Source organism: Schistocerca piceifrons, chromosome 5, assembly GCF_021461385.2.
Source record: "Schistocerca piceifrons isolate TAMUIC-IGC-003096 chromosome 5, iqSchPice1.1, whole genome shotgun sequence".
NCBI lineage: Eukaryota > Metazoa > Arthropoda > Insecta > Orthoptera > Acrididae > Schistocerca > Schistocerca piceifrons.
The window spans coordinates 564432192-564450380 of NC_060142.1; the positions used below are offsets into that span (position 1 = coordinate 564432192).

General features: G+C 42.5%; 1 protein-coding gene across 3 annotated transcripts in view; it reads left to right on the plus strand.

Annotated features, from left to right (window-relative positions):
- LOC124798139 (endophilin-B1) overlaps positions 1 to 18189 on the plus strand; it is a 228520-nt gene that overhangs the window by 149458 nt on the left and 60873 nt on the right. The window contains exon 8 of one of the 3 annotated variants that reach the window (XM_047261415.1): positions 4482 to 6157. The exons of the other annotated variants lie outside the window; for them this stretch is intronic. Within the exon in view, the coding sequence (XP_047117371.1) occupies positions 4482 to 4587 (106 nt within the window). The 3' untranslated portion in view covers positions 4588 to 6157. Of the gene's footprint in view, positions 1 to 4481; positions 6158 to 18189 lie in introns of those variants that run through there. 3 annotated transcript variants of the gene reach the window in all.

Genomic DNA, 18189 nt, shown 5'->3' on the forward strand with positions numbered 1-18189 from the left:
AGACAAGGTTTTTTCCCCAAATTCATAATTTGAAAAATACAGAATTGCCTTATATTTGCAGATTAAATTATTACTGCTGAGGTCAACACTGTTACATTGTTTAATGGATGATTATAGGGGTCATCTTACATTTATAGATGAAGTTTTGGCCACTGAGCTTTCATACAAATTTATTTCGAAGAATTCGTAAGGCTGAGGCTTAAAAAAACAATACTTGGGTTTGAATAGGCGCTTGATCAGTATCAGCCTTGCTCAGTCAATCACGTGACAGTTGACTCATGGTGCTAGTGCAAGGGATAGTCCAGAAACTGTGAACTAGCCACTTCAAAAATCTATTTCTGTGCTTAAAAATGAGCAGTTTTGCGAAACACAGGAGGAAGTTGCATTAAATTCTGTCAACTTACAAACTTTTGTTGTATTAGAATATTACTGCAATTAATTAATAGTTATCGCTTGTGCCTTTGCCCCGCATTTTGTGCAGGGTTGGTGTGGTTAAATCATATTTGCCATGTTAGTTTGAAGGGGTGGCCGGATGCCCTTCCTGCCACCACGCCATACCCCCTGGGACAGAATCAGAGTACCCCATCTGTCTGCATCTAGTGTAAATCATGGAAAAGTGCAGATGCGTTTCAAAATGTCAGAGTTGTGTGACTGAGGCGGGACGTGAGGGCCAGCCCAGTATTCACCTAGAGGGATGTGGAAAACCGCCTAAAAACCACATCTAGGCTGGCCAGCACACCGGCCCTTGTCATTAATCCGGCGGGCGAATATGATTTCAATAAAAGTTCTCGTAAATCTATGGATACTGAAAACGCACACACACACATTTGCTGCTTTTTAAGTAAAGATAACATTCAAAGGCGAAAATGTTGTGCCTCAAGATCCATTACTTCATTCTGAACCCAAAACAATATCTTATTTGGTTATGGGAAACTCTAATGATTTACCAAGTGGGGTTGCAAATGAGAAATTCGGTAGTGTTCATGTCTTAGAATACTGGGGGAAAACATTACCAGCTTTAGAACAAGAAGAAACGAGAAAGAAAAGTAATCCAGAATTAAATTTGTAACCAATAAAAATCACATTAAACTGACGGCAGTTGTTATTGCAAGAATAAATTACAGCAGAAAGACCCATTCAGAAAATACAACAGACAACACTAGATTGTGGGATGAGCAAAAGTTTGAGAATTGGGCCAAATCATGATTGCTGTCTTACTTTTTACATACTAGTTGCTGCTGTTACATATTGACCACACCCTAGAAGATACTGACAGCCTTGTTTCCCTGTTGCTCAAACACAGCATGGTTTGAGTGGGAACGGTGAGACCACTTGGGCTGAGAAGTGAGTACTAGGACAAGTGCGGGGAGGGGGGGGTACTGGGTACTTTGGCCTTTTATGAACACCTATCATGTTTAAACTGTAGTTTGCCTGAATCCTTTTGTACTTGGAATCAAATTGACATTCAAATTGGATGAACACTCAACAATAGCAAAAATTTCTGCGGGAGATAGTAAAAATCTAGATTGGAGCTAGTGAGCTGCTGAGTGCTTCGTGCAGCAATGATGTCAGTGCTTATCATGATGTATGATGGGAACGATAGGGGTTACGTCAGCTGCTGGTTCTACACATCCAAGGAGAGAGCAGAGGGCAGGCAATATGTTTGCAAGCAAGAGACATTGTAACATCTCACTTCAGTGTAGGTGCAAAATCTGCTATTTATTCAGAAAAAAGCTGTGGTCTCAGGTTCCACCATAACCACAGCCTCAAAAATTGCAACATATTCAGAAGAAGCAGCCAAATATGTGACAACGAAGATAGTTTCATAGCCATCGTGTTAGGAGGAGTTGGATGTTGATGGAGATGGAGAGGGAGATTTTTGATGATTTAAAATACTTGTCGCAGTTGACAAGCCAACTAAACAAAAAAGCAGTGAAGATAAAAATTAATGTACACAATTTCTTTTTCTTCATTTCTCTTTGCATTATCAAACTACGAACAATTAGTAAATGGCAAAATTTAGAATATCTATAATGTAAACTTCGAAGACCGATACCGTAGATCAATAAAAATTTGTAATTTTGATTAGTCCAAATATGTTAAACATATTTTTTTCCAAAGATCCTCCTAAACAAGGGAGGGTCGTCTCCTATCTCGAGTCATCTTGTACACAGGTAAATCAGTATGTATGAATTAATTTTGTTATTGGCACAATATGCCACAAGTTCATGTGATCAGTAGTTCTGTGTGCACAAAAAACTAAAGAAAATATATGTATGGTCTCTTTTAACTGTCTTCATTAGTGGAGGGGAGGGCAGTGGTAGTGGCTGCAGCAGCTACACATTTGTTCATTTTTCTCATCCTGATGGCCTTGTGTTTTCCTCTCTCATACCAGCTGCCTTACCTGGTAAGGCTCTGCAGCTAGCAAGTGAAGCTCAAGAAATTGCTGGGTGGCCGTTACCACTTGACTCACTGAAACACCCTTCACAAAGCTATTTTAATTGAAGTATAACCTATATTGAATCAATATCTTTTTTCTAAGGTGTCACCATATGACCCAGTGTCAACAAAGCTGGTCCATCTTACAGGTCAGTCCTTTCTCTTTCTTCCCTCCCCCCGTTTTCTCCTGCCACTTCTCCCCCTCATTCTCTATCTGGCCTCTTCACTCCCTCCCCTCCCTCCATTCCATTCCCTGCCCTGCCTCTTCTCCTCCCTCCCTCCCTCCCTCGCCCTCCCCCTCCCTCCCTCGCCCTCCCCCCTCCCTCCCTCGCCCTCCCCCCTCCCTCCCTCGCCCTCCCCCCTCCCTCCCTCGCCCTCCCCCCTCCCTCCCTCGCCCTCCCCCCTCCCTCCCTCGCCCTCCCCCCTCCCTCCCTCGCCCTCCCCCCTCCCTCCCTCGCCCTCCCCCCTCCCTCCCTCGCCCTCCCCCCTCCCTCCCTCGCCCTCCCCCCTCCCTCCCTCGCCCTCCCCCCTCCCTCCCTCGCCCTCCCCCCTCCCTCCCTCGCCCTCCCCCCTCCCTCCCTCGCCCTCCCCCCTCCCTCCCTCGCCCTCCCCCCTCCCTCCCTCCGCCCTCCCCCCTCCCTCCCTCCGCCCTCCCCCCTCCCTCCCTCCGCCCTCCCCCCTCCCTCCCTCCGCCCTCCCCCCTCCCTCCCTCCGCCCTCCCCCCTCCCTCCCTCCGCCCTCCCCCCTCCCTCCCTCCGCCCTCCCCCCTCCCTCCCTCCGCCCTCCCCCCTCCCTCCCTCCGCCCTCCCCCCTCCCTCCCTCCGCCCTCCCCCCTCCCTCCCTCCGCCCTCCCCCCTCCCTCCCTCCGCCCTCCCCCCTCCCTCCCTCCGCCCTCCCCCCTCCCTCCCTCCGCCCTCCCCCCTCCCTCCCTCCGCCCTCCCCCCTCCCTCCCTCCGCCCTCCCCCCTCCCTCCCTCCGCCCTCCCCCCTCCCTCCCTCCGCCCTCCCCCCTCCCTCCCTCCGCCCTCCCCCCTCCCTCCCTCCGCCCTCCCCCCTCCCTCCCTCCGCCCTCCCCCCTCCCTCCCTCCGCCCTCCCCCCTCCCTCCCTCCGCCCTCCCCCCTCCCTCCCTCCGCCCTCCCCCCTCCCTCCCTCCGCCCTCCCCCCTCCCTCCCTCCGCCCTCCCCCCTCCCTCCCTCCGCCCTCCCCCCTCCCTCCCTCCGCCCTCCCCCCTCCCTCCCTCCGCCCTCCCCCCTCCCTCCCTCCGCCCTCCCCCCGCCCTCCCTCCGCCCTCCCCCCGCCCTCCCTCCGCCCTCCCCCCGCCCTCCCTCCGCCCTCCCCCCGCCCTCCCTCCGCCCTCCCCCCGCCCTCCCTCCGCCCTCCCCCCGCCCTCCCTCCGCCCTCCCCCCGCCCTCCCTCCGCCCTCCCCCCGCCCTCCCCCCCCTCCCTCCCTCCCTCCGCCCTCCCCCCCCCCTCCCTCCCTCCCTCCGCCCTCCCCCCCCTCCCTCCCTCCCTCCGCCCTCCCTCCCCCTCCCTCCCTCCCTCCCTCCCTCCGCCCTCCCTCCCCCTCCCTCCCTCCCTCCGCCCTGCCCCTCCCTCCCTCCATTCCCTGCCCTGCATCTTCCCCTACTCCAATTTCTCCACCCCTCTCCTCCATTTCCCAGTCCCTCTAACAATTTCTTAACTCTCTCCTTCGTGCTCCCCTTCTCATTCCCCATTTACCCCAGCTCCAATACTCTACAACACGCAAGCGCGCACACACTCACACATGCTCCCTCCCTCCCTCCCTCCCTCCCTCCCTCCATTTTTCACGGCCTCTAATCCATCTCTTTCCTCTGTCCACCATTAGTTCATTTCTTCTAGCGTTTCATAGTAAGCTCTGACTTCTGTTTATTGATCTTAAATGTTTTGTTATTCAACATCAAGACAGTATCACTGCTGTTGACCTTTGTAACTGTTTGTTGACATCTGTAACTGTTTGTTACCGTTCCATATTGACACATATGGCAGTGTATGATTACTTGTTGCATTGTGATATGTTTCAGTGATGTTAAACCAACACCAATGTTGCGCGTAAACAGCGAAGATGTGGACCTCACTACTCCTGCCACATCTCCAATTACAGATAGCAAGTTTAGCATTTCAGAATGAAACACACTTTTGAGAAATGTTCTTCATTACAGACATTAGGTGTGAACATTATTTGTCTTTACCACATTAGATCAGTTTGTTAGAATTTGCATTACTAAATTTAGTCAGTGGATGAGGAGAAATTGAAGTGTACAGTTAAATTGAATGTAATAGTTTTCCAGCACCATTGTACATTTTTCAGACATTCTTTGTAGGTATAGGGAGATGTTTGCATACAGTTAGATTCATTGGGGAAAAGAGACTGAAATAACAATGAACCAAGATAGATTAAATGAATAACAGTAGCATAAAAATTTCTAAACCACATCTAAAAGCTAGCACATAAAAAAATATGTAACAGGTTCACAATATGCCATACATTCATCAATGCCAATTACTGTTTGCATTGTAATGGATTGTACCATGTTAATTTTAAATACCATTTTTGCTCAGTTTCAGTTGTATAATATGAGGCATTCTACCCGTACCAATGATTTTTCTCCTCAGTATGTAGATCTTACAATACAATATATAAAAAAGGAATCACGTCAGCATTTTTCTCCCTTTTCTAGTCACAGAAAGACAAGGTTTAAATGTCAGGTTGCATCAAATGTTTAATTGGTGAAGGCATTTATGACATAAAGCAAATATTTCATGCCAATTTTAAAATAAAACTACTACTTCCTCCCACATAAACCTTCTTTGTAAAAATATTAATAGATGGCGATAAATTACAGTTACAGTTTTCCTCAAATTGCATGTGGAGTGCTCCTAGAATTGATGAATAATACGCTTGACATTTGATTGATTTTGATGTGTTGTTGCTCAATTCAGTTCAGTTATTTATTACATATTTATTGTATGTTATGGAAGGTCCCGACACCTTTCTTTGTTCCTCTTCTGCGTGTGTTTTACGTTTAAAATTTGTTTTGATGAGAGAATATACTGCAACAGTAGTATAAATAATATAACATTGCAAAATGACTTGAGCTCTTAAGCACTCTTACACACACACACACACACACACACACACACACACACACACACACACACACTGAATGAGCAAAGTTTTTTTTCCCCCCCCCTCAATGCTATATTGAAATTTATATGTATACTACTTGTATAAATATTTTTTAAAATGTCTCACAGTTGTTTACCATAACAGTAATTTCTGTAACTTGATACACCCTGTAATGTAGAAAATTTTCATATTTGTTTGTAATGTTATGCACATGAATGTTGTTTCAAGTTCATGAAGTTAATTCTGTGGAGCTGCTAAATAGTTTAACATATTTTATTTTGGACATCAATGTGTTTGAGTCTGTTATGAATTAACTGTTGATATGAGCCTTAAATAATGTTGTTGTTATTCTTTTAATTTTCATATGGTGAAAATTAAGTTCTACATCTGTTTATCATAAGAGTTAAGTACTTATGTGTCCTTGAAACCTCTATGTAGTCAGTACTGCTATATGTCTTACTGTTAATTTCAATTAATGTTTCATTCTTCTGAGTGTCATCCTAGTTATGTAATTATAGATTCTGGATGCATGTATATTATGTGCTTTTTATGTATTAAACATATCTGTTCCTCTGTGAGTGTTGTTTGCCTCTGTAATTTCACACTTCCCTGAGTACTGGAATTTTCCTACTGTTGTAAGGCAGTCATTAATTTGCTGATTTGCATGGATGCATGCTGTAAGCCCTTTATTTTTTTAATTAGTTAATAAATAAGACAAGCCTAAGTAGAGTTTTTGTGTGTAATCCTTTATTAGCATTAATTTCTGCCAAAACTGCTTCTCTGAAACAATTATTTGAAATGCGATTACTGCATTGCCTTTTAGCTTGTCAATTGTGCTATCAAAATTTTTTATAAATTGCTCAGCACCAACTGCAGAACTGTGAACATGTATGAACTTAAATTCAAGGAGAGCAGGAAATGAAATAATAAGCCATACTAAACTTATAAATACTATGCAGTAAAAATAAATAAGTGACAATAGTCAAGGCACCCTGTTCAAAAATTCACATCTATGAAATCAAATGCTGCTGTCGAGTGACACTCAGAATCCTGGTGATCGACCTTGTGCACTGCTAACGTGCTTGTATCCTTTGAGATGTTGCTGCTCAAACCTGATAGATTCTGTGACATTAGTCCTATGAAGACACACTGCAAATTTCAGCTAATCCCAAAATCAACTGGATTCATCTCGGCAAAAATCAAAGGTCATTTGGTTGATTCTTAGAGGTCTTTCTCAGTATTATACAGTGTTTAAGGTATTTTCAGTTGTGATGAAAATTGTTGGAACATTCATAAATGATAATGGCCCGAACGATCATCTATCCATGTCCTTGCTTAACCTATTGGTCTCAATGCTCAAGATGTGCACTGGCTGTATTAACACTGTTCTTCTACAATCACCATGTGTCAGACAAATCCCAAACTCCAGAATGAGATTTCTACTCTGCAGCGGCGTGTTCGCTGATATGAAACTTCCTGGCAGATTAAAACTGTGTGCCAGACTGAGACTCTAACTCGGGACCTTTGCCTTTCGCAGGCAAGTGCTCTACCTGTTTTAATTTGCCAGTAAGTTTCAAATACCGAATTATCCAGTAAAGAGAAATTATTGCTCTTTTCCCAGGTTCAATTTCACATGTTTTCTTGCCCACTTTATTCACCCATCATGACATTAGGTGAAAGACGTGGGGCTTGTACAGCTATTCATAATAGAATCTTGGAGGTCAAATTGGTTCTGCAGAGGCAGTTGCATATCGTCTTAATCAACATTGCCTTTAAAGTACCTCTGTAAAGGCAGTACCCATTCTATTGCCTTCTTCTCAGGATATTTACAAACCATAATTTGTGGTAAGTCATTAGCCTGGAGATGTTAAGCACAGATAACCACTAACAGGCAGACCTACAAAGTTTTGTATGTCTTGGCATTGGTTGAATGTTCATTTGAAGGTGCTGTGGTGTACACCAGTTCAGTGGGCAATTTACCATGCTGACAACCTTTCTTGCCATAAAGTGACAACTCGTGCATTCCAAAGCTTAAAAAAACAATCTGTCACATTGCTCCATTCACGAGTGGACACACAACCCACTCTACTGAACTGCACTGCACTGCAAATGTTGTTTGCTTTTACCTCCATTACACAACTGACTGTGTGATATGTAGTGATGTCCTTGGGCAAGTGTGTTGAGAAAGACGTTTCTGATTTAAAATAATAAAAACTATAACTATAGAGAGTGGTGCAAAACATTTTTCGATCAGTTTATATTAACATCGCCCCACCCGTCTTCCAGCTTGGCTTAGAAAGAAGTTAAGGTCTATTTTAATTAATCTTATCAGTGTTGTAGGTCTTATTGTTCAATTACTGGTTGGATAAATTGCTATTAAGTAAAGATAGTTATTGCACTGGAAAAATGACAAAATTTAGAGTTCATGATTTAATGCATCAACAGGATGAAAGACCCAAATAAAGTTCAAAGTGCAGACATATAAAGCCACGCTTGAAATTTTTGAAAAAAACTTGGTTTGCTGCAAATCAACTAGATATTTGTAAAAGCCTTTTCACACAGCATTGCCCATGAAATATATCTTTTTCCATTTCCTTCAGCCCGCTCCTCTCTCTGACCATATCTTCTTCCTCCACCCTCCTCTGACCACACTCCCCCCCCCCCCCCCCCTCTCTTTCCATTTGTCTCCGCTGCTTCCTTTTCCACCTGCCCACTAATGTGTCTACGCCTTCCACCTGCTTCATGCATCTCCCCTCTCTGTCCATTTCTACCTTCCCCTCATTCTGCCCATCCCCCCCCCTCCCTCCAATCCATCTTAACCTGTCCCAAGCCATGCTCATCAGCACATGCAGTCCTTGCAATACAGCTCAACAAACCAAGCCAATACTGCTACCACAATGTGCCTGTCATACAAGGGGACCAAGAATCAGGGGCTTGAAAATCATTTATTTGCCCCTCGTGAACAGTGCAGTGTAGGTCACTAAAGCAAGACAATGCTGCTATAACAAAACATAACATACCTGTCACACAGCCTACATTGTCAGGATCTGAAAAACTGTTTCTTTCTGTTGACATGGAGGCTTTTCTGCAAAGCAGGTTTGATATGGCAGGCCAATACTATCCCCCACAACATGCCTGTCATGTAGGGCAACTTCTATGCTAGGGACTGGAAGAAACACGTTTTTCCCATATCTCTGCTCCTCTTGGAGCTAGAAGGTTATGAACTCCACAGTACTGATACTGGTGAAGTTTGCTGTGCCATATTTGGTTGATATCAATTCAGGGGTTTGCAAGAAAACCCCAGACTCTCTGCTTTATATTTATAACAGATAAAGAACAATTTGAAGTTTTTACAATTATTTTTCTACCCATTTCTGTCTTATTCTGCACCTTGTATAAAATTTAGGTTTTAAGGATAAAATTAGAAAGTTTTCGTGACAGATAAACAGAATGTAATAAATTGTCCTTCAAACAATCAAAAAAGATAACAAGTATTTAGAATTCACAACCAGGCATGTATCTCTAATGAAAGTTGAGAAGTGAGAGATTTGCAGTACGTCCTGATGTTTGCCAGCAGAAACCAATTTGACACATGAATGTACAAAAGGAAATTGTAGCTTGCAAGATTTTGAAGTTGGGCGGCATAAAGAGATCTTAGTTTTGTGGGAGTGGTGGGGAGGGGTAGAGAAAACAGAGCACACATTTTACAAATAAAACTCAAAGCTTCTGAAAAACTGTTTTAATCATTAAATCTACGATATTATAGTATCTATATAGCGTATCTATGTAAGCAGTAGTGTGTCGTCTCATGTGGGAATGTCAAGTATTTGGTCGGGGCAGTATCATGAAGAGGAACTGTGTCTCAAGTTCAGAATAATAATTGACCAAGTACTGGCTAGATAGGTACCTAAAGGAATTGTTAATGAAGGGAGGGGCTTTCATGGGATACACTCTGTAAAGAAACTTTTAAAGAAACAGCAACTATTGCATGACAGTTGTAAGACATACCACGAGGCTGTAGGCAGACAGATGCTAAAGAAAACTTGTTTGGCTGTCAGAAGAGCAATGCATGAAGCTGGCATTGAGTGCTGAAGCAGAATCTCTTTGGAAGACCTCCCAAAGAAATTTTGTTCATGTGTAAAGGCTGGTGGTAGCACCAAAGTTAATGTCCTGACCTATGTAACACAAGAACTGAAATTACAAATCATTCTGAACTTCTTTTTCAGATGTTCCTTTACAAAACATAATACAGGAGTACTGATCCAGTTTAGTTCTTCTACCTTTGGGGAGAGTGATGGTACAGCTATTAGCATCAACAGCATTGAGCAACATCTAAAAACATTAAAATTGAACAAAGCCCCAGGGCCCGTGGGTCAGATTGTGTACAGAATTTTCAGCCAAATGAGCTTCCTGTTTAACTGCAGTATGTTATAGTTCTTAAAACAAAGTACTGTGTCCAGAGGTTGCAAGAAACCACAGGAGACCCTCTTCTACAACGAGGGTAGCAAAAATATCCAGAAAATTACTATCCAGTATCAGCAACATCCATCTGTTGTAGAATATGTCAACATATTCTGAGCTCACATACAGTGAATAGAATAACGTATATGCCAACCAACATTAATTGTGAAACATCAAAAATGCTAAACGTAACTCGTGTTTTTCTTGCATGATGTTCTGTGTTCTGAAAGCCATAGATAAAGCCATTTGGGTATATGCAACACTTCATCCTTTTCAAAAAGCATTTGTCTTGTTATCACAGTAGCACTCATTAATGAAAGTACATTAATGTATGGTATCAAATTAAATGTGTGATTGGATTGTGGATCCCTTGGCATGTTAACTTGGATGGAGAGTCACCAACAAAAGTAAAAGTGATAATGGGTAACTTATTGTTGTGCAATATGTTGGAACTGTATAATTTTTAAAATGTTTACTGTAAAAATATCAGTTACAGTTTACGTTTGTCACTCATGCCAAATTGTAATTGACACTGTTACAGTAATTTTTTTTAAAGTAAAAATAACACTAGGTCCATTCTAGGGAAGTACATTATACTCTTTCTGTTCGCAGTGTACATTAATGACCTGTCAAATATTAATAGTAACTTTGAACGTTTTGCAGATGGTGTTCAGTTAAACATAAAGTACTATTTAAAACATCTGCACAAGATTTCAGAGTAGGAGAAAGATTTTTAACTTGCTTCAAATGCTCAGGAATGTAAAATTGTGTACTTCATGAAATCCAGAAACATAGTATGCTGTTACGGGAACATAAACAACCCACAATTTGAACCGGCCAACCCTCACAAATACATAGATGTAACATTTTGTTGAGACCTGAAATTGAGTAATCATATAGGCTCTGTTGCAGGTAAAGCAGTTGGCAGACTTCAGTTCATTGACAGGCTACTGGGAAAATGTAATCACTCTACAAAAATTGATTAGATGATACTCATGCAACCTATACCAAAATAGGACTATCTGAACTGGCAGACACTGGAGGACAGTATCAGATATTCCACGAGTTTACTTCTAAATTTTTCAAGAAATAGTAGGAAATGAGGGGGTCCAAGAATATCAGTCTTACACATAACATTCACATACGGACTGCACAGATAAGATTAATCTAATTACAGTGCGCACAAAGGCATGGAAGTAGTCATTGTATCTATGTTCCGTATGTGAATGTTCTGGGAAGATTTCACAAGATTTGGTACAGTCTGAAGGTACCTCTCTGCCATGCAATTTAATGGTTTGCAGAGTACAGATGTAGATGTAGTCAAGAGACCTATAATTCTCATAATTGAGAGAAGAATAGTACATATGGAATTTGAACATATTAGTTTTTGGTCAGGTTGGTGATATTCAGATACATGAAAATAGTTCCTAATTCTCATATGTATTTGCTTTTGGCATTGGCCAGAGAGAGAGAGAGAGAGAGAGAGAGAGAGAGAGAGAGAGAGAGAGAGAGAGAGAGAGATTAAACAATTAGAAGGGAAATGTGATTAAATTTATTATTAATAAAACTATACTGAGAGCAGACTTCTGTTTGTGTTGAGCAGATGTTCGCCAGTGAAGCCACAAAGGAGCGGATAATGACCAGTAGGGCCCTATCTGTGCTTGGAACAGCTACTCTTTTGTGAAAGTGAGGAAATTAGTATTTAGCTTGAGTTATCATGCACATAAAGATAACTGCCATTGAGAGGAATTGCTAAATTTTGAAGGACAAAAAAGAAAAGAAAAGAAAAGAAAAGAAAAAATACACCCAAGAATCACATAAAATGCAGATATTAATAGCCTTTGAGTGTCAGTATTCAGGTAACAATATTTCCTCAAATACTTCTGTTATTGGGATGTACTTCACAAATGATGAGTTGGTCACTTAATAAAACAATAGCTGTTGAATGAATGACTTCAATATTATGCGTTTTTGTATAACCTCTCATCAGACATGTGTGAAACAGAGGAAAGACAGTCCTAAGTAAGAGCAGCAGTGCTGCCAACCATGGCACATGACAAAATATCCACAGGTTACAAGTAAAGGAGACATACCAGTTGCATCGAGTTGTACAGGTTAACTGAAATTGCATGACAAACATAACTTTCTGAGGCAGCCCAGTGGTTGTACGGTGATAGCAGCACCATGGAATAAACTACTGATGACTACTAAATGACTTAGTCACAATTATTGTAGTACTGTTCCGATTATACAATGTGGTCGCGTGCTTCCTGTAAGGCTTCTTGACTCATATGCGGTTACTTCTGGTATCAGTATTGGAAGATGGGTACAATTTCTTTATTATATTGCTTCCTTTAATAGCTTGACAGTGACATGTGCAAACATCTTTTTATACATCTCCAGAGAAAAGAGGCATGTGGGTCCAAACTGATGATAGCCTGGTTAGCTAAGGTCAGTTAGAAGGGAAAACAAATTATTGGAAAATGTGGAAATTGTTTCTACCTGGTTCAAAAATTGACATGACTGTGGCTGTGCAGCGAGTGAAGCATGTTTCGCTTTGTTCATTGGCCTGTCTCAAAACAGCTTTTGTTGGTTTTTCTTTCCTTCCAACTTATCCTCATTAGTCTTCACCAAAGCCACATTACCACTGATTGTAAATGCTTTCTAGTTGTTTTCGACAGTGTCCCATCTTTCACCTTTATATGGGAGCATACTTCAGATGATCATAGGAAACAACTCACTCCAAAGGAGATGGAGTATGTGGAAAACTTTCAGTGACATTAGTAACATACCAGCAGTTCATTGCGTAAGGACTGCGACAGCTTGCTTGTAAACAAATAAACAGTTTTTCATCCAAGTGGCAGGAGTCCGCTATGGACTACAGATTAACAGTCAATATCATTTTCCATTTTAGCTCTTGTTCATTTGCCAGCTTTGATGACCTGCCTGTATCTCTTCTCGAAACCATCACTCCATGCTTTTTCCATTCTTCTGCCAGTGGACCCTTCATCTTTTTAATTTGTTCTCCAGCCTAAAACCCTGGTAGTTTTTCACCATTTGTCTACATTCATTCATGTGTCTTATTTTGTCCTCGAGGGTACTGATTTTTTAAGATCTTCATCACATATTTGAAACCATTCCAAACATTTTGCCTTTGGCCTTATAAACTCCCAGTTTTTTTTGTTAAACAATCATCAGGCAGTCAGAAAATGTGCCTATTGAATAATGACCTTTTCTTTTTAATCAAACATATTACTGGTTCTATCTCTCTTCTTTCTGAACTGTTCCTCATTTCAGCTCAAACATACTTTTGTATATGCCCATTATCTATCTTTCTTCTTCTTTTATGTGATCAGGCCCAGTGGACTGCACGCTGTTACAAGTTTCCTCCTACATTGTATTCTGTATATTGCTGCTATCCATCATCTGTCCACATCTATTGATGCTTGGTTTATATCTTCCCTGGGGGTCTCTTTCCTGTAGACGTGAAATCCAGGAGCTTCCGAGGCCACCTGTGATCTTCCATCCAGGCCACATGGCCGGCCCGCTGCATTCGTTTGGCTTTGAAAGTTCCTGCTGTGTCTGATCCTCCATTTCCCTGTGTCTTGCTTCCAGAACCAGACCGAAGGTCTTCCAAAGCATTTTTCTCTCAAAAACAAGGAGCTTATGGAAGTCCTGTTTCCGGGTACTCCATGCCTCCCTCACAGCCATATTGAACAACAGGCTGGATCAGGGTTTTGTATAGTCAAATCTTGAACTGTCTGAAGAGAGATCTGGTCCGAAGCAGTTGTGCTGGGCTGTGGTAAGATCGGTTTCCTGCTTGTATTCTGGCACTGATCTCTGCTTCACACGACGAGTTCTCAATGGAAAGTGCCCTTAGGTATTTAAATTCACGACCACTCTTGTAGGACTGCTCTCCCACCTGCAGTGATTGTAGATGACCAGCAGTCTTAATTTGACCACATGTCATAATGTGGTACTCTGTCTTGGCTTCGTTTATGTTTAACCAAATTTGCTGGCAGCCTCCTTTAGTGCTCTGGTCATTTGTTGCAACTCCTGTTCAGACCTGGAGAGTAAACAGATCTCGTCTGCATAGGCTAAGTATGCCAGTCTCTTTCCTGCAATTTCAATCCCTTCATTCTCTTGGAATGTCTTGCATACGATATTCTTAAGGGCAAAGTTGAACAGGATAGGGGACAACCCATCTCCGCACCTGAGTCCTGTTACGATTTCAAATTCCTCATTTATGTGATTTCTCATCTTCATATTTGCACGTGTTTCACTTGGACAGATCTTTATGAGATTGCTGAGTTTCTCTGCCATGCCAAACTCCCTTAAACAGCTGAGCAGGCTCTTGCGATGTATACAGTCATAGGCCTTCTTAAAATCAACAAATAAAATATGCAAATATTTACCATATTCACTCAGTTTCTCAATGAGCTGCTGGAGAACTGTACCATAGTGTCTTAGCTTGGCTTCAGTGCTCAGAGAATTCGTATTATAGAAGGGGCAATCTGAAAGTTCCTGTTTGATGGCATTGTTGCTACAGTGTATATGCAATATAGTGCAACTTTAATGCAGGTATAAAGCACCAACATGTAGGCAAGGGACTAGTGTGGCATTTGTGTCCTTCTGACATGTGAGCGGTAAAGATAGAATTGTGAACTGTGGCAACATTATTACCAAATGTGCTGTTATCCTTTCCTTGGCTGCTGAATGACAAATACCAGTGGACATCCAACTGAGAGTGAAGAATGTGTCTGGAGCAGCATGTATGTTGAAAGCCACTATAGCAGAATGGTTGACCAAGTTCCATTTTGCTTCATAACAATGCACATCCCCGTATCACAAATGTCATAACACAGAAGCTATGCCAGCTCAAGTGGGATGCACCCGAACACCCACACTATATGATCTCTCCTCATGTGATTATCACACCTTCAATTCCTTAAAGGCCTTGAAGGATCAACGATTCCTGTCAGACAAGGATATGCAGCAAACTGTTAGAGATTTCTTCAGACAGCAGAATACAATGTTTTACCATTGGTGAGATGATGGCCTCATTGCTCACAGTAATTTTGCCTGATTGGCCTACGAATTCTGGACCGTATGGCCTTCGAATGGAAACTTTTTGATCGCCCCTTACAAGTTTTTCATCATGTGACATGCTCGGTCCAGTTTCCAGATCGTAAAATTGATCCCTTCCTGCTCCAGTTGCCTCACGTGGTATCTAAATTTCTTCACACAATCAATATTCCTGTGATTTAAAATTATCTATTTTGGTCCAGTGCTGATGTTTGTCACATATTTTGTCTTCTCAAAGGAGAGCTGTAGTTCCACATTCTCAGCTGTCTCTATCAGTTAATCAACCTTTGAGATAATATTGTTGACAAAAATGACTACATCAGCCACAAAGGCCAAGCAATCACCATACACTCGTTTCAGTTTGGATCGCAGTCTGAACTGTTCTTCATTCTACTTGACACAATATCTTCCTCCATTCTCAAATGACCTTTTCGAAGACACGGATAAAAAGGAGTGAAGAGAGTCCAGCATTTTGTCCGACACTTGTTTTGTTCTCAAAGGTGCCTGGAATCTCGACAATGTCTTTTCTCTTTTGATACTATGTTAGACTGTTTAATCAGCTTTCTAGGTGTATCACCCACCCCAAATTCATCCAGGACATACATTTAGTAATGACTTATGCTCAAAGGAGTTGTATGCTTTTAAAAAGTCAATTAACACAACCACAGGCATACCTGTCAGTTGTACCTGATGATGTTTTATAGGTTTAAAATCTGCTGTGGGCAAGAATTTTCTTTCCTGAAGCTAACCTGGTACTGACCAATCTGTTTACCAAAATGATCCATTCTGTTTGGGGGTATTTTGGAGACAATGTTGTATAATACCCCTGTAATTATTAATGTCCATGATATAAATTATTTAATTAGTTTTCCTTCTCCCTTAGATCAAATAAGAAATGAGATCCTGTTGTGAAAATTGTCAGCATATATACCGGTACAATAACAAAGAGAAATTAATCCTGTTCAGTGTTAACAACATACTACAATATTTTTCTTGTGCTTTTAGAGACTGTGTATAATCCTTAGAAAAATAGCAGGAAAGTTATTGCTTCTTCAGTTATAGTAAGAAGCTTTTGCTCCAACCTTTAAACTCCCTTACCCGGCCACTAATAAAGGGACTTAAGTTACCGCAGATTCCAAATAACTTGCAAACTCCCATTTTTTTCAAATATGAAAATGATTGCCAAGAGTGGAAGAGGCAATAACTGACTGAAAAAAAATCTTAGTACCAACTGAGGAATTAACCCTGAACCTCCGAATTTGTAATATGACACTAAACAGCTTAGCCAATGTGTTGCATACACTCATATTTAGCAGACAGTAATAACTAATCTACAATCTGTAAAAATCTTGGTGGTTTTATCTGTTGATCATTTCTCTGTTATGCAGCATTTGGGACAGTTGTTTGGATATGTTCAATTGAGGTAAATAAGAAGTTATAACACTTCTTTCTTGGACAACTTTTAAGGAAATATTTCACAGCTGGAAAGGATGCACCTGTTTTAAGGGGAAATATATACAGATAGAACTACGGAATAAAAAATGCTAATGAAAAATAAGAAATAAGGTTATGAAATTAAATATTAGAATTGGGGGAGGGAGGAGGGGGAGGGGGGTGGAGGAAGGGACAAATTAGTGAACATTGTATAACAATCTGACATATAAAGGGAGGCCAAGGAGACAGGAAGCATGAATATGTGATAAAAGGAAAAAAGTGGGAAAATAGCAGCATTCTAAATGTGTTTGTGTAACAGACTGTCTTATCTGGTGAGTTTTTGATTTCCCATACAGTTTCAGCCATTCATCTTTAAAATTTCAGTACATATTCTGCAAGGTATGAGCAGCATCTAAATCATCTTTGCAAGTCTACTGCAAAACTTTTTCAATGTTTGTCAAACAATGGAAAATCCAGGATGGAATGTAATAATATTATGAAAAGGGAAGCTACCATGTAGTGGAAAGGCTGAGGCGCAGATAGGCGCGACAAGTAAGACTGTCACAAATAAACACACACACACACACACACACACACACACACACACACACACACACACACACGACTGCAGTCTCTGGCAACTGAAGTCACACTACAAGCAGCGGCACCAGTGCTTGATGAGAGTGGCGACTGGATGGAGGTAAGGAGGAGGCTGGGGCAGGGAGAGGAAGGGATAGTAGAGTACGTTAGGGGTGGGGGACAGTGAAGTGCTGCTGGGCAGCATGCAGGAATGAGGTGGAGAGAGCGTACAGCAGTTATGTGCAGTCCAGAGATTAGACAGAGGAGAGATGGTGGTGGTGGTGGGGTGGTAGTAGAAAAGGAGAGAAATAGAAAGACCAGGTGCTGTGTTGGGATGAGGGCTGTGTAGTGCTGGAATGGGAACAGGGAAGGGGATGGATGGGTGACTGCTTCACAGCCTGTGGCATATCGATCCTTCCCATGAACAGCAGCTTTTCTGAATTCCACAGATGGGAACTTTCCCTGCAATATATCCTACATTCCCATAACCCTCCAGGCCTCAACCTTCATCAGTCATTGTCCTCACCCATCCAGTCCCTTCCCTGTTCCCATTCCAGCATTACACAGCCCTCATTCCACCATCATACCCAGTCTTCTTACTTCCCTCCTTTTCCTCTACCCTCCCTCCTCACCTCACCACCTCCCACCCCACACCCCACCTCTCCTCTCCCCCAATGTCTAACCTCCCAACTGCCCATAGTTGTCATACCCTCTCTCCACCTCGTCCCTGCACATTCCCCAGCAGCACGTCACGTGTCCCCCACCCCTACCCTACCCTACCCTACCATGCCTCCCCCTTGCCACCCCAGCCTCCTCCTTACCCCTACCGAGTTGCCACTCTAACCTCCCGACTGCCCATAGTTGTTGTACCCTCTCTCCACCTTGCCCTGCACACTCCCCAGCAGTACATCACTGTCCCCCTACCCTACCCTACCCTACCCTACCCTACCCTACCATGCCTCCCCCTTGCCGCCCCAGCCACCTCCTTACCCCTACCCAGTTGCCACTCCCATCATGCACTGGTGCCGCAGCTTGCATTGTGG